Source organism: Populus euphratica, unplaced genomic scaffold (genome assembly GCF_000495115.2).
Source record: "Populus euphratica unplaced genomic scaffold, PopEup_1.0 scaffold46.1, whole genome shotgun sequence".
Lineage (NCBI taxonomy): Eukaryota > Viridiplantae > Streptophyta > Magnoliopsida > Malpighiales > Salicaceae > Populus > Populus euphratica.
In genome coordinates this window covers 1,848,358-1,866,044 of record NW_011499852.1, presented here as the reverse complement: position 1 = coordinate 1,866,044, position 17,687 = coordinate 1,848,358, and the positions used below count along the sequence as shown (strand labels likewise).

Here is a 17,687-nt window from a genome sequence, read left to right as displayed (position 1 = left end):
TTTCAAACTAAAAAAATCAAAAAACTTATTTAACAAAATCTTAAGGCAAATGTTTTTTTTTTAAATTAAATAGTTAAAAAACCATTTGTTTTACCCATAATATCAATTGAGTTCTTGTATTTTTAATATTTTTTAACCAACAGAATCAAATTTGTTTTGGCAACATTGAGAAAAATGAAATATAAAGATGTTTTTTTGACATTTCAAAAATCTGATAGTTGAAATAAATTCTAAAATTGAAATATGAAATAACACGTGTAATAATAAAATTGAAAAAAAAATAGTGATTAGATTAAAAAACTTTAATTCAAGACTAAAAAAAATATTAATCTTGAACAGTATGAAAGAAAGTAATATGAAATCAACAAATGTTTTTCCTTTTAGTTATAAGATGAAAATTATGTTACCATTCGTCATTTCTTAACTAAAAGATGAAAATTATGTTACCATTCGTCATTATATATATATATATATATATGGGATATGATAGTAAAATCCAACCTAAATGAAAAATTATTGATGCAAGGTCATTTATTTACTGAAAAATCTTTTTTTTAAAAGTAAATTTTAGAAAAATAAATTAGTTTCTAATATTTGATAGTGTAATGAAAAATAAATTGAAAAACACTTTACAATGTTTGGTTATGTTAAGAAAAATGAGCTGAAAAATAACTTATTAATATTTTATTTTTCTCAAGTTTATAAAAATAATGAGGAACAAATCAAAAAGTTAAATGAAAATAAAATTAAAAAAAAATATAATTTCATAAATTATTTCAAATAAAATAAATAATAATTAAAATAGTAAATATCAAATCTATAAAATTAAAAAAATTAAAATCAAGAAATTAAAATAATAATATTTAATATTTTATAAATTATTTCAAATAAAACAAGTAATAAATAAAAGAATGAGGATCAAATTTTATAGATAAAAATTTTTAACAAAAAAATAACAAAGAAAAAGTAAATAATAATTATAAAAATAAAGACCAAAATTAATATAAAAATAAAATTTTAAAAAATAAAATTAAAAAATAAATATTTAAAATTGAATATATATAACAATTAAAAATTTAAGGATTAAAATTGATATAATAAATAAATAAATAAATAATATGATATTTCTAAATTTTTTATAATTTTTAAAAATTATTTTTCACATAAATTTTTCAAAAATATATTTTTAAAAAAATCAAATTAAATTTTTTTAAATAAAAAATATTTCCTATTAACTAATTTTTTTAACAATAAATAAATTTAAAAAATAACTTCTTAAAAACCATTTTCTAAAAACAACCACAACCTGGATTCGAGTCTTGATATGCTTATCTGTTACCTCACGATGTTTTATATATTTATTGAGTTTGCAGGATATTCAATAAATCATGAAAATTAATCGATGCGTGCAAGTTAGTCTGTATAAAAAAAATTGTAGCCGACAGGGTGCCAAGATGTGCCAGAAGTTAATCTTGTTTTGTCGGATGCTCATAAACGCTAGGCAAATGTTTCGACAAATTCATAATAAGCTATGACAAATAGTTACCATTCATCATTACTACAAAGCCAAAAAAAAAAAACGAAAAGAAAAGAAAAGAAAAGGAACCAGCTGTATTGCAATAGTCACTGAAAATTCTGAAACACAAAACTAAAAAAAATCAACATCTCGCTTGAATTAAATCTTTTTTCTTTCCAATCGATTTGGCTGTAAAACTAGAAAACGAAAGAAACAAAACTACCAAACAATGATCAAAAGAAATGGTGGTGGTGGTGGTGGTCTTCCAATCCAAAGCAACGAAAGAGAGGGTAACAAGCTGCAAATATACATCTCCCAAATCCTCTCAGCAAGGAAGAAACTAGCAAGCAAGGGCAGCAACAACAAGCCAACAAGGGATCATCATATGGGCTATCGCTATGATGATGGTGGTGATGATGATGGTGATGCCCCATGACCTTCTTTACTTATCAGAAACACAACAACAACGAAAAAAGAGTAAAACACCAGTAAACCATATTTCCAAGAACCCTTTTCCTTAACAGATGAATTAGTTTTCTGTATGGAGAAGTTGAAGTTAAAGATCAAACCTCGTGTGTATGTTTGTAGCCCTTGTTCTTCCTCTGTTGTGTCAACGAAGAACTGCTCCAACCAGAAGTTAGGATATATAAGAATAAGAAAGAAAGAAACAATTGAATGGCTTTCTGTGAGAGAGACGAGTTCTTGAGAAATTTGAAACCTTCAGAGTAGACTCTTGACTCTTACATGAATAAAATATAAGCCTAACAACCCAAGGAGCCAGCTAAATTGAGAGTTGCAACTTGCAAAGCAATGGTAGAAGAGATTGCTTAGCATCAGCACCCAGGATTCCCTGTGTCTATCCGATCATTGCTGTCATAAATTAGGAAATTAATTTTCCAGCATCTCACCGCGTCAGACATGCTGGAATGTTCTTAATAGACTTCCAAGCTGGATCAAGGATACGGCTGGCGACACCGTTTGAGATTGTGTTTTCAACTCTCTTTTTTTAATGTATTTATTAAAAAAAATATTAGATTAATATTTGTTTTAGTATTTTTAATGATTTTAATATATTAATGTTAAAGACAAAAAAATAAAATTATTTAAATATATTTTGAAAACTTATATTCTAAGTCTTTAGCTTTTGTTGATTGTTGTATTATCAAATCCAATAATGAATTTTTTTTAAATGTGTTTAATATTATGATAGTTATTGTAGTTATTATTTAAAAATAAATTATTTTATAAAAAAAAATTTTAGTTAAAGTTAATTTTATATTTATAAATATTTAGTTAAAACTGTAATTAATATTGAGATTGATTAAAGAATAATTTAATAAAACTCAATAAAATCTAAAATATAGGTTAATTTGTTTTCGTGTTTGGGTTGCTTTCTCTTCAACATACTTATAAATATGTTTTTTTTTAAATAATAAATATGTAGGATCCTTTCAAAATTGTGGTTGAATTTTTATAAAAACAATAAATTTATGCTTTTACAACGTTCAAGAATGAAAGAAAGAAGTAAATCAGCTATTTGGGAACTTACAAAATTAATTTAAAAAAGTGTTTGAAAACCATACAAATTTATTGTTAATTCAAATAGTATTATCATCTAATGATAGCAATTTATGCACCTAATCATGATAATGTGTATATATGGTTGATTTTGTTGGTCTTAAGTTAAATTAGGACCTTTAAAATGAGCAATTATATTTATTTTGTATTAGTAATCAAATTCTCCTTTTATTTTTTTCTAATATTTTTATCTTTTGTTTAAAAAATACAAAACATACATGGTCTTTCATGTCATTTTATTTACACCAATATTTTTAACAAAAATTTTAACCAAACAATTTTATAATTTATCTTTTTTTTAATAAATATATTTTAAACTGCAATTATTAAAATTAACCACAATCATAAAAACTCAAAAGCTCAGTTAATACTTAAAAAATATATGGTCAGCAAAGATCAAACAATCATAAAAGCTCAGTTAATATTTAAAAAATATATGGTCAGCAAAGATCAATTGGAATAGAAGGACTAAGTTATAACTACATTCAAAACCTAGACTAAAGAATAATCCAATATTTTATTCTTGAAAAAATTATTCTCATAGCCTATAATTAGGTTGTTTTTTTTACTTTATCTTTATTCTTTAAAAAATTATAATTTACATCATAGACTTTACACTTTACGTCTTCACTCCTACTTTACTTCTGCACTCTAACAAGCATAAGAAACAAATCAACACAAAAATATTAGCTTATTTCTTTATAACTAAATAATTTTTAATTAAATATTATAATTTTACTATTAAAAAAAAAAAACTAGCCGCCACCTCCACTGCCTTTTTGCCGACCACAACTGTCCAACCATTCTTTCTCTGGGTCAAAGCAATTTTATACCCGATTTAACAAGGAGGGAACTCGATACAGCAAGCACTGGTGCTGGAGAAAAAGTTTCTGCAAGTTTTAGAGCTTCTCCAACTAATCACCATTGCTTCTCCTTGGAGGCGGATTGATCAACTTGTCCTCTTAAAGGCCTATTCCTACAATTAGAAGGCCTCTATAGCATATATATATATATATAATCCCTACAAGCTATACCAATGCCACCATGATCTTTCAATAAAGCATCATGATTTATCTTTACTGAGTTTGGTCCAGGATGGGACCATAATTTAGTACTATCCCTTGCTTGGAGTGAACGAAATAACAAGAGAGTGTTGCCTGGGTATTGGGTCTTTTGATTTGCAAGAGGTGCCCAGGGGAGGGCCCCTGGATTGTCCTTGCTCCTGGATGGTAACTTTGGAATCATGAAAATTATGATGGAGTTAAATATTTAATTAATTTAAATATTAAAAGTTAAAATTTAAAAAATATTAATTTTAAAAAATATAAATATAAATTCGAATGAATTTCTTAAACTTTAATAATTTTCTATTTAATAATCTTCTAAATTCATAATTTGTTAAATCCTATACTCAGATTTAATTAATAAATCTAATTCAGTATTAAAAGATGAAATTAAAAAAAAATCAATTTAAAAAAATTTGTCAAAGTAAAAAAAAAAATTACAATAAAAAATGAAGGATGAATTAATAAGAAAAATGATCTGAAATAAAATAAATAAAAATAAAAAAATAGAGATCAAACATGATAAATTAAAAAAATTAAAGAATAAAATTGAAAATTAATTTCAATTCTATAAAGTAATTCAAATAAAAAATTATCAATTAAAAAAAACAAAAATCAAATGTGAAGGATAAATAAATTAAAGAGCTACTATGAAATTTTAGAAGACTGAACATGAAAATCAATGAAGAAAGAGAGATTAAACTAACATTGACATGAAAATCAATGAAGAGAAAGAGATTAAAGCTAACATTGTTAAACAGAGGTAATTATGTGATGCATACTGCCTTGGGAGGTGGGGCCCGCCATGAAAAAAAAATACACCTAGTATTTTCATAAGATTAATGAACCATGTTTTACATAATTTTATATGTAAGTTTATTATAGTTTATTTTGATGATATTTTGATTTATAGCAAGAATTTAAAGGAGAAAATTAAATATTCAAGGAATGTATTAGTTGTTTTGTAAAAAAAAAATATTTATATGCAAATTTGAACAGGTGGGACTTTTAAATGAAAAATATTATATTTGTTGGATATTTATTTAAAGAAAAGAGATTATATGCATTTAATTGTTAAATGCATGAATTGCTAGAATGTAAAACTCACGGAGATAGATTAATAAAACACTTTGGGGTTGCTAAGACTTTAGATGTTTTATATAAGTATTTTTATTAGCCTAAGATGAAAAGAGATGTGCAAAGAATTTATGATAAATATATAACATGTAAATAAGTTAAGTTTGAAGTTTTACCTTATGGTTTATATACTCTTTTTACAATGCCAAAAGAATCTTAAGCTAATATCTATGGATTCTATGTTAAGTTTGCCTAGGTCAAAAAACAGTAGGGGTTATATTTTTATAGCTGTGGATAGGTTTTTTAAGATGACATATCTCATATCTTGTTATAAGATTGATGATGCAACTAGCATAGCGAACTTATTCTTTAAGGAGATAGTTTAGTTACATGGAGTATCTAAAAGCATTATGTTTGACTGCGATGTTATATTTCATAACTACTTTTGAAAGTTTTTATAGGGGAAATTAAAATCAAAATTATTATTTTTTATTACTTGTCATCCATAAACAAATAATCAAACCGAAGTAGTTAAAGAACTTTAACATATTTGTTAAGGACTATCACTCAAAAGATTTTAACAAGTTAGAAAGATTGTCTATAATTAACTGAATTTGTTTATAATAAAAATTTGCATTCAACCACTGATTATTTTTCTTTTGAAATTGTTTATGGCTTTAATCTTTTGATATATTTGGATTTCTTTACTTTCTATTTGGACACTCTAATGTATAATGTCCAAGTCCTTGGCATCGAAAACATTTAATATTTCGTTTATGATTCTGCTGAACATTATTTTTTTATTTTTCCTTTAATGTTGCAATTTGTTTTTCAATATATGAAGGTTTGAAAACTTTAGGTACTGTTATTGACTTTGTTTTTGCGTTACTATTGACATCGAAAACATTTAATATTTCATTTATGATTCTGCTGAACATTATTTTTTTATTTTTCCTTTAATGTTGCAATTTGTTTTTCAATATATGAAGGTTTGAAAACTTTAGGTACTGTTATTGACTTTGTTTTTGCATTACTATTTTTCTTGAAACTAGACTTCAAACCTTAAGAGGATCCCAAATAACCATATAGTCTTGCATTATCTTTTCTTTTCAACTATTTTTCCACTTTTATAGTCATATACACTATATCTTTGATTTTCAAATAATAATGCAACTCAATCACATTAGTAATATCTATATTTAAACCATTTAAAAATCTAGTCATTGTGGCTTCTCTATCTTAAAAAACATTAATTCTAATTATACTTATTTCCATCTCCTTAAAATACTCACCAACGTTTTTAGAACCATAAGATAAAGATTGTAATATATTATATACTTTCCTATAGTAATGATTAAGGACAAGCTTATTCCTCATGATTGTTTCCATTTCCTTCCATATGTCAACAGATCTTTCTCTATTACACCTATTACTTGTAACAAGTTGATCCCATTAAGTAATAGTATAATTAGTAAATTCAATTACAAATAGTTTTACTTATTTTTCTTTAAACATTAATGACAATAAAATATAAATTCCACTTTCTTTTCCCATTCTAAATAACCATTTCAATATTTGTTTCTTTGAAATGCTGAAAAATTAAGTTTTATACTATCTAAATTACAATCTAAATCATCATGATCATCAAAATTCCTTCCCTGACCAAAATCCTTATTTGGCTAAAATATACCACCAAACTGTCTCATTAGTCGTGTCTCAAATAAAGGATTTTGGTATGTACGTAACTTCCATCCATGATTAACTACACCATCTTTCTTATCATCATTGAATTTTTCAGCTACACTTTCATCTAGAGGAGAAAGTGCTCATCTAGTAGACATTTTAACCTCATTTCTTTTATGACTAGGAATATAATGTTTATCAATCATTTTAGTACTCAATTTATCCATCTTTCATACCTCTAACCTATTTGTCTTTCTACATAATCCTTTATTTTTTATTGATTTACACTTTTTTATGACATATTGAATACTTGCAATAAAGTTTAGTACCAAGGAAAAGATTTCTCGCACACTCCCTTATATATTTACACTTAATTCAATGTCACTCTACTCGTGATGTGGACCTCTTGTTCATATGGTTAAGCAATCTCTAACAAAGTAGATAACAATATAGAAAATTTGAAATTAAGTTTGACAGAACCTTGACCTAGAGATAACCTTATACCTATGAGTCAAAGGTATTGGAAAAAACTTGAACCTAGAGTTAACCTTGTATCTAAGAACCCTAAGCATACGAATGACAACACAAAGCCAATTAATTTATGATAAGTCAGTGTACGATCTTTGTCCCTACAAAAAAAATTGTTTTACCAAAAAATAAATGAAAAACATATATTTATTCTTTAACTTGTTGTTAAAATTTGTAGCTTAAAAAAACATAATATAGCCTCTTCTAACTAACCTTAATGGACATCTTTTAGGTTGCAACCTAATTGGTCTAAACTAGTAATCAATTAACATAAGTCCAATAATAAAATAAACTAGTAATCAATTAACCTAATTGGTCTAAACTAGTAATCAATTAACATAAGTCCAATAATAAAATAAACCCCTAAACAATGGTTAATGGGCCATTACACATCTAAATTAAATAAATTATTATAAAAAATTAATTAAATAAATAAAACAGGATAATAAAAACAAAGTAATCATGCTAGAATTCTTCTATATAGCCTGAATTTTCAATTTCTACACATTCTTGGCATATTTTAATCCTGAATTCAGAGATGTCTTTTTCTCTTGTTTGGATGAAATAATGGGCCTACCATATATGATTGGAAATCTTGAGATATTTAGTTTATAGTCTAACTTGAATCGTAACACAGTTCTACCTATAGATTAAAAAATATCTCAAATAGTATATGAAGATCTAATTTTGCGGATTTGATAAAACTTATCTAGTAATTTGTACTGTTTCAAATAGTATATGAAGGTCTAATTTTGATAAAACTTATCTAGTAATTTGTACCCTCTGAAAGAATATGTTTTTGAACTTTATTGACCTGAAACTATACCACAATATAGATTCATGTGTCTAGTACCTCCTAGTAAAATTTCAGCTCGATCCAATATACTATTTGAGAGATATGTCTAGTATCGCAAAATTGGTCAGCAAACATTTTAAGGACAAATTTGGACTGGACTTAGTTCATATCAACTCATGTTTCATATAATTTAATCAAAATTTAACTCTAATAATATCATTATACATTTTACCTCACTATTCCCTTAGTTTCGTAAAGGTAACTTAGCAACTTGTCAAATAATCAATCAAAACAACATAATGATTTTATAATAATAAAGACTTAAGAATCAAGAAATATATGGAACTAATTAAAATAAAATTTAAGGATAAATTTATGAATAACAATGTAAATCCATGCAAAACATAATGATAAAAAAAAGACACAAAATAAAAAGCAATGAAGTTTATGTTAAAGATTCAAAGAATACTAATTAATTTAAGAAGTCAAGATTCAACTTCAAGAATTTCAAGAAAATAATTAAAATATACAAAGAAAGATTTATACTAACCAAATTTTAATAAAACAAAGCAAGATGATCTAAGAAAAACAAGAATTCAATTCGGCAATACCAAGATTTGGTATGTACCTATTTAGGAAAACCAAGAAAACAATGATGCCCCACTAAGGTTCAAGGGTTTGTATGTGGTTATGCCCTAACTTGTTAATTCAATCCATTCTTGTTATTTTCCTTTGATTTTACCCCTTTTTATCCATAGAATTTGTCAAGTACAAGATTTCTTATATATATATATATAAGAAATCAAGAAAAATGGAAGTGTTAGACAAAAATCATGAAACTAGGCAAGATGATTTTTTTATACAAGGTTTAAGACAAATTTTGAAATAAGAATATATTTTTTAAAAAGAAACAATACCCTACCCTAAACTAGAAAGAATAAAAATCAAGAAACTCACAAACTAAAAAGGGATATACCTAATAAGAGTACAAACTTTGATATCAACTTATACGGATACCTTTCAAGATATGCTAAAATCATATTTGAATGGTTTGTAATTTGATCCAACAAGAACCTTGTCTTGGAGAACTAAAGTCATACATAATGATTACTCTCACTTCACACCTATAAAAAGATGCTAATGAGTAGTATAAAATCACAATGGAGTTTATCACTCTTTCGAAGGAGTTTACAAGTTCAATCAAGAACTTGGTATGAAAATCACTCAACCACACAAAAGATGGCAAGAATGTCAATTTCTTTATTAAAAATAGTCTTTTTAAAAAACAATTCTCTACAAAAGAGTATTTATATTAGAAAAAATCCTAACTCTAATAGGATATCCCTAATGAATATTGATAAACACATTAAATAATAATAATAATTCAATGAACATAAATTTAAATAAAGACCCTGATATTTTTAAAAGAAATAATAATAACTAAAAGATAAATAAAACAATAAAAAAACTAATTTAAATAAGACTAAAATCATTTTTATAATCTACTAGCAAAATCAAAGCCTAACTTTAAACATATGGTTCTTTATCATTTCAAAAAGGCTTTCCATTTATCAACAGAAATCTATGGATGTCTAAATTTTCAATGTAACTGGAATTGCATTAAAATTTCTTTTGTAACTCTAGTTATGACCAAAACAATAGCGAAAGGTCAAAGTTGGCAAACTTTAATCTTCTAATTCTAATTTTTTTACAATGTCTAAATATTCATCATTAAACCTTTCTTGAACATGAATTAATCAAAGTTTTTTTATTATTATTTAATATATTTTTGAAGTCCACTTTAGCCTATGTAATTTGAAGAAGTAATTGAAAGCCTCTTTGAACCTCTTATTTCTAATTCTTGTCACTAAACCATCTAGAAACCTTTAAGAAATCTCTTATTATTGTTTGGATTGCATCATTTTGATTTTCAAATAATTTATTATGTGATTATGAGAGGATTCTTTTAATTTAGTTCTTCATTAAACTACTCTGGCTTATCTAAAAATTAACCATCTTTATGGCATATTTTGTACTTCTCATAATTGTCTATAATTATTGGGTGGGGTTTGGTTTATATAATTTTGATGTCACGATACGAATTATTGTTATGTCAAGCATAATCACAAGCCTAAATTTAGCTTTCTTGGGAAAGATTGATTTGGCTATGGCTTTTTAGATTTTTATATCCACGAGTTTCGCATCAGTTAGTATCAGAGTAAGACTCTATATCAAGTTATATCCCTTTTATCTTCTTCTTTTTTTTCGTATACTCTATTATTGTTGAATTCTTTATCTTCTCTAAAACCTAATTGTGGCATCAAGTTTTTTTTTTTATAAAAGGAAATTATTTGTAACCTTAATTAAATAAACTCTTACTATAAAAAAGAAGAACAAACAAAATCACAAGAAAAAAATTTAGGGTTTGTTGTAAATCTTGATTAAAAAAACATAGTTTGATACTTGCTTTATAATTATGGTTACAATAATTTAGGAACATCCTTTAATGTGTTATAGGAATGACTACAGTAATTTAACTATGCCTTTAGTGTGTTTTTTTTAATAACAATTATTCACACTTTATTTAAAAAAAACTTTTGAACTAGGTTTGTGTATTAAAAAAAAGGTGCATAAAAAAGGGAGAGTCAAATTAATTTTTTTAATATAAAAAATATTTAGATATTGTTAATGTGTTTTTTAGCAAAAAAACTATATAAAAATTGACTTGATGTAACCTAGTTGACTTGAACAATTCAAAGACAAATCAGAGAACTGATAAAAATATAGCTTGACTTAAAAAAATCAAGGTAATATTTTTAAAAAAATATTGAAACAACAACATCTTAAATCTCAACTTAGGTTAATCTGTTGACTCCGTTACCTAGATTATGAGGCCTTGATAATCCTATAGAAAGCGAATAAAGAAAATTTATTAAACTCAATTCTCAATCAATTTAATATTAAAAGATAAGATTAAAAATAAAATTCAACTAAAAAAATAACCGAGTTAACCTATCAAACATGAATCATGAGATCAAGATAACCTTATAAAAAAATAAAAAAAAATTATAAAATCCAACTCCTAATCAACTCAATGTTAAAGAATAAAATTTAAAAAAAAAATCAGTGAAAAAAAAACACAAAAATCATTATAGTTAACCAACAAAATCTTTAACCGAGATCATAAAACTATTATAATTTATTATATAAAAAATTAATCAAATATTTATAAAACTAAACCCGATTACATCAAAGTAAACCGAACTCATCTTAAATCCTATTATAGTACTCAAAAACACTTTATTCTTGGTAACGCTTTAGTTTGTTACAAAATAATTGTTATTCACCTTATTAGATCATTAAGAAATTTGAAAGGTAAACCTCATCTTTGCCCCTTATTGATTTATCAATGTCCTAATTCTACCACATAACTTAAGAGTTTTCAATATTATCCTTCTTGTTTCCAATTAGTTTTGATATTATCCCTAATAATTAAACATTTTCACTTTTTTACAAGAAAAACCTCCATTTTGAATTGGATTTTTTTTATATAGTTTTTTACATAATAAAATTTTTACATATATACATTTTGATAAACTGGTAAATAAACTTTATACTCAATTCAGATGTTAACTAGATAGTGAACCCAAAAAACTCGCAAACCAAGTGATAAGATCATGATAAACTCACATAAAACATATCAAAAATAATAATAAAATCTAATTTTTAATTAACTCAATATTAAAAAATAAATTTAGAAGAAAGTTCATTCAAAAAAATAAAAAATAACTTGAGTTAATATGGTTAGCTCACAAAACTCGCAATTTGGATCATAAAATATGGATAACTCAATAAAATAACAAATTATAAAGTGACATACCAAATAAATTCAATGTTTGAAAATAAAATTAAAAAAAATTTGATAAATCCTGAAAAAAATTTAAAGTATAGTGAAAAAGGCTTTATCTTTTCACTATAGAACATTGGTGTGTGTATAACAATTCATCCTTAAAACATCATACCAAAATATTTCGAAATCAAAATATATGATTCTAATTAAAAAAAAAAAAAAAAAACCAAAACAGAAATGCAAACCTTGCTCTCAACATCTTAGAGGTGCATTTTCAACACATTTAAAGCAACCAATCCTCTAATTACAGGCAAAGAGAACCTGTCCACACATGGCGCATCAACCTCGAAGCAGAACCCTTTTCATATTTGTTTTAACAAAAATTATTCGAAGATGGAATTGTTTGCATCTAGCACTGCAGGAAATTGACCACAGATGCACCTTTGAGCTAAACAAATTCTTAACAATTAAGCCGTCCCCATAAGGTTTCACCTTTTCTTCTTCCTTTTTTATTCATCTTTTCTCGATCACCAACCCACGTAAAAAATAAATACATTTTTTGTAATAGCAGCTCTACATCAAATATTAGGTCCACACATAGTTTAGCAGAAAAATGTTTCTTTTTTCTTTTCTTTTTTTAATATGGTTAGATTGAAAAGATACCAAATTGATTTTATTTTTTTTGGCATTTCTAACTGAATTTATTCCACAATACCAAACAGGTCCAAAGCTGCAATTGATGTCAGGAATTGCCGTGGAGGAAGGTTTCTTGCGGCCTCAGTCAGCAGCATCAGGTCTCCAGGCCCTGCATTCCTTTCCCTCTACTAAGAAAGAATCTGGGGGTGCCACATAACAGAAAACCCCTTCAATAATTTAACAAAAATAAATAGAACAGAGAGAAAAACGGTATGGTATGTATCTTCTCCAAGCTTGCAGGGGTTAGGGATGAGAGATTTCATGCTTCGAGGATGATTTTGAAAACAATATGGGGATTTCTCAAAGCAGTGATAAACTCAATGCAGGTAATGTAAGAGCCCGACCAACAATTTCTCCTTTGTGGATTGCCTAACATCTAACTCGTATCGAACTCTTCTATCTCTGTACTTCATTCACAGGTGCTTTGTATACAACACAAATTGCATACCAAGATTTACAGACAAATACCTGGATATGCAACTGAAGCGCCAATCAGATTCACCTTTACTAGTTATTATTCATCTACTCCTGCTTATCCTCCTCAAGATCTTCAACAAGTGCATTACTTTCCAGCTTTGTCGCAATATCCCCAGTTGTCAATGATATACCCTCCCCGTCAAAGTCCTCCCCTTCTAAATATGCATATCTGCAGGAGCACCCCCAATTAGCAGCAGCATCTTACATATCTATTTATCAATTCATTGTTAAGAGCTTACTTATCATTACTATATTTTACTATTTTGGTTCATATTACAAAAATATAGGCAATGCACATGGTCAACGTCTCACCTTGTAAAAAAATCCAAGGAAAGGGCAAAATGCTTAATAGTTTTTTTTCCTTCAAGAAATCAAAGAAGAACCAACAGAATTTTGTGTAAGAGCTCATGTTATTGTTTTCCAAAAGGAGAACATGCTGCTAGTGATTATTTCTTGAAGTCATAACTTGCTAAAACTTAGATAATAATATTATCCTTGGTGCTAACAAGGCATCTCAAGCAACAGCAGACTCCCTCTAATAAATGAATTCATCTTCTGTCCAGATTTATGAAATTACAAGCCATCAGCAGTCTGCTCTAATTACTGAATTCATCTTCAGTCTATTGTAATGAAAATTATGGGCCTTCCACTACCTGTAAAATACATAAATCTTTAACTCTTCTTTATTATGAAAACCGTATAAATGAAGAGAGAAAGATGTAAAAAATGAAAATGAAAGACAAGTGCAAGCAGCAAGCAGAGATGAAACAGTTACTTGGGAACAACAAAAACAAGAAATGATTTTGTTTCAAGTTTTTTTTTTTTTTTCCTTTTCTGGGCATGGGATTTCCACTATGTCAATTTCTATACCATAGAATAACCACCGGATTTTAGTGTAGGAATCATAGTATTAATTTTCAAAAAGGAGAATATACTGCCCCTGATCAATTCTTGATGCCAGAACTTCCGAGAATTTACCTCCAAAACTTGGATAGAAGTACCATCCTAACATGGCATCTCATGCAACAGTAGACTCACTCTAATTGCTGAATTCATGTCTAAATTTATGAAAAATACAGAGTTTCCAAAGACCCACTCTAGTTGTTGAATTCATCTGCTGTCTAGATTTGTGAAAATTACAATCTTCCACGACACATAAAATACGTAAATATTACTTTAGTCTTCTTTATTACAGAAACTGTATAAATGGCTGTGATAGAGTGAGAGAGAAGTGAACAAAGAAAAATAAGTTTGCAAGAAGTATGCAGAAATTTAAAAGTTAACAGAGAACAACAAAAACAAAAAATGAATATTAGCATCAACTTGCCAGATTGATAATGACAACAAATTTAGCACAACTTCAATTCACATACATATCAGTTTCAAGTTCATGAAACAGCATGGATCCAATTCAGAACAATAGTAGCAATATCAATATTCCTAACAACAGAAAAGAACCAAGGTCCTGGTTGAATTGGAAAGGGGCAAATGAGCCCACAGTATCCATGACATTAAGTCAAAAAAGTAGAAAACAATAAAAGTGAAGGTGATGCCAAAGTACCTAGATGGGTTACATGAAGGAGCCCAGAGGACACATATTACCACCAAGAGAAAGTACGCAAGCAGAGTCCAGAAAGCAGGGATGACCCATGCAACTTGCCACAGCTCACTTAGTGGATCAGTTGTATTGAAGTATAGCTGAGCAAGATAGGCCAGAGGAGAAAGCGTATTCTTAATAAATACATCGGCAAATGATATAGCTATCAAATCTCATCTGTCGGTGAAGATCAAAGAATGACTAGTTTAGGATCCAGAACAAGAAAATAATTATCACCTCAAAACCAATCCAGGCAATGGAGAGCAGTAAAGACACTGCAAGGGCATTGGTAAACTTCCGATACAGTTCTAACTTAGCCATGTTTCTCCTCATCTGCGGCCACAAAACAAGGGCAAAAAAGTAGAGAGGAGGAATCATTTCAAAAGCACAATATGAAGATATTGTGACCAGGAATTCAATGGCAGAAAGAAAACACCCACAAACCATTTTTCACGCGTCCACACACAGTAAACAGCACCAAGATATACATCCATCCCCACTCAAACACACAAACTCATAGGTTTATTTTATTAATGTGACATCATCAGGATTACTACTTAAAACTTCGGAAAGAAAGGCAAGAGAAGATTACCTGAAGCTTCTCTAAAGTTTTTGATAGCGATGAGAAAATCCAGAGAATAAAGCAGGAATCTAGGAAAACAACTGGAAGTACCATAAACACCTTTGTTTTCTTGGAAAAGTCATTGATGTTTCCAAAATATTTAACGAGCTCGAATGCCTCGGAAGCAATAAAATATACCAAACCAAGAACAAGCACGTTTGATGTTATGCCACCGAGGGCTGGCCTAACCACTCCAAAGCCCATCGTGACAACAAAAAGAAGAAGGCGGGATAGAGTCTTCTTCACAGTGGTGAAAGTGACAGCCCACAATGTAATACCCATCGGTCTCAATCCAGCAGAATTAAAATTGGCATATTCAAAATACCAAACAGCCGTCTCGCACATCCCAAGAGCAATAACTGCTGTAATATGGTAATGCAACTGTATGATAATACCCTTCCAGAATTGAACAAACCTTAAGAACCATACTAATCCAAGCACAAGATAAGCTAAAGACATAATTCCAAAGACAGTCATCAAAGGAGTCAACTTTCCCGGCAAATAACCATTCGGGTTCTTCCACACAGTCCTTCCATTAATCAATGTCCCCTTCAATTCTGAGTTACAAAACATAAAATAAAGGTGATACATTCCATTACTGTTTATCTCAACTTCCTCACTCCCCATTTTCACTTCTTCATTTTTTCCTGCAAAGTGCGTCTTAATAACCCTCGGCCAGCTGGGAATATCTGGATTCTTCTGTAAAATCACCTCTCCTAACTTGCAAGAACCCGTCTCCGCAAGTGTACTATTACAACATATAGCATTAATCTTCAAAAATGCCCCTCCAATCCTCTTCCTATCTTGCACATCAAGTATGATTGCTTCAACCACTCCAGTACTCTCCTGCATTCCCTCTTGCCTACTCGCCGACTCTTTAGTCCTCCTAAACGTCACTCCTTCAAACCTAAAATTCACAACCACATTCACATTTCCTTACACACCCAAAACAATCAAAGGGCTAAATTTATGTGAGTTCAATGCTCGTCGGTCCATCATGTGGGAGCCACAAATACTGAAATCTGACAATTCTCAATGCGATGGCAGTATTTAACATCAAGAAATCACAAAAAAAAAACCCATTTTACGCCATCATCCTAAAAAATAACAACCCTAATTACTATATCTAGAGATTTAAGAAAAACCCAGAAATTAAAACACAAATTGAGTAAGAGAACAGTGAAATTAACAAGAGAATGAAAAGAAGCAATTATTTTTATTTTTATTTTTTAAAGAAGAAAACAAAAATTACCTTACGAAAGATTTTCCTGATTGGGTGGTACCAGAGGAATCAGGAGGAGCTTTAGAAGCATAGAGCCCTTCACTACCACCATGGAAAATGAAGGCATTTGTCTTGGGAGTAAAAGCTTCGTTTCTGTACTCATGAATTGATCCCTCCACTTGTGTTGTTGTGATCATGCATAAGAACACTAGTAAGCTTATCCAAAACCCTTGGCTACAGGTTTTAGTAGCCCAAATTCCTCTTTGTTCCATCTCTGATTTTTTCTTTTCAAATTCGATTTTGTCTTGCTTGTTTCCAATCTCTGTAGAACACTAATGGTCGGCGTTTTGATCGGTAAGAATGGTACCACCAGAACAGTTGACCAGCACCGGACCAGTTACAAGGCTGATAATAACACTGGACCTGAATAGGGCTGTTTGCTATTTGATCTGGGCTCGGTAAGGCCTCGCCTTCAATTGCAACTGATTTTATTTGCCTTCACTTGCTCATGTGCTTAGCTACTGGGTTGTATTTGGTGGGGAAATTTTATGGTGATCTATTAGTAATTTTTTTAGTTATTTTTTAAAAAGATATAAATAGAAGATATAAATTTTAGATAAAGATATTTTTCTTATTTTTAGGTGTGATATATATTTTATTATCGATCTCTTTCTTATGTCTAAGTTTTTGTTTTTGTTTTTAAATAAGCCTATAAAATAAGTAATACAATATAAATATTTAATTTTGTGCACCATGAAACATTTTGTATTTGTGAAGCACATTATAAATTATAAATTATTAAAGAATATTAAAATATTTAAGTTGTTTTATTAATTATATCAACAATGAAACGCCTCTCTTCTTTTTTTCACTCTCTCTATTTTTTTCTAAATATTTTTTATATTTTTTGTATTTTTTATTTAATTATTTCATATTAAATTTATTTATCTTTATGTAGGATGATTTGTTTTGTTTGGCTTG

At 28.2% G+C, this 17,687-nt stretch overlaps 1 protein-coding gene and 1 long non-coding RNA gene across 6 annotated transcripts; both read right to left on the bottom strand.

Annotated features, from left to right (window-relative positions):
- Window positions 1–1,651: 1,651 nt before the first annotated feature.
- Window positions 1,652–2,455, bottom strand: LOC105121856 (uncharacterized). Its single transcript, XR_841615.1, has 2 exons — window positions 2,086–2,455; window positions 1,652–1,956 (listed from the first exon to the last, which is right to left on the bottom strand). It is a non-coding gene; the product is annotated as an uncharacterized LOC105121856 (long non-coding RNA).
- A 10,177-nt stretch (window positions 2,456–12,632) lies between these two features.
- LOC105121855 (transmembrane protein 87B-like) lies at window positions 12,633–17,251 on the bottom strand. 5 transcript variants are annotated; one of them, XR_841613.1, is made up of 6 exons: window positions 16,737–17,251; window positions 15,455–16,391; window positions 15,100–15,195; window positions 14,827–14,963; window positions 13,257–13,434; window positions 12,633–12,928 (listed from the first exon to the last, which is right to left on the bottom strand). XR_841613.1 is itself a non-coding variant. In XM_011020698.1 (5 exons), exons 1-5 carry the CDS (start codon window positions 16,976–16,978, stop codon window positions 13,311–13,313), a joined length of 1,536 nt encoding a protein of 511 aa, XP_011019000.1. In that variant the 5' UTR covers window positions 16,979–17,251; the 3' UTR covers window positions 13,032–13,310. The 5 variants fall into 5 exon arrangements, 3 of the variants coding, with proteins under 3 accessions (XP_011019000.1, XP_011019002.1, XP_011019001.1); XR_841614.1 differs by lacking the exon at window positions 12,633–12,928 and adding an exon at window positions 13,578–13,918 and having other exon boundaries at window positions 13,356–13,434; XM_011020698.1 differs by lacking the exon at window positions 12,633–12,928 and having other exon boundaries at window positions 13,032–13,434.
- Window positions 17,252–17,687: the final 436 nt, after the last annotated feature.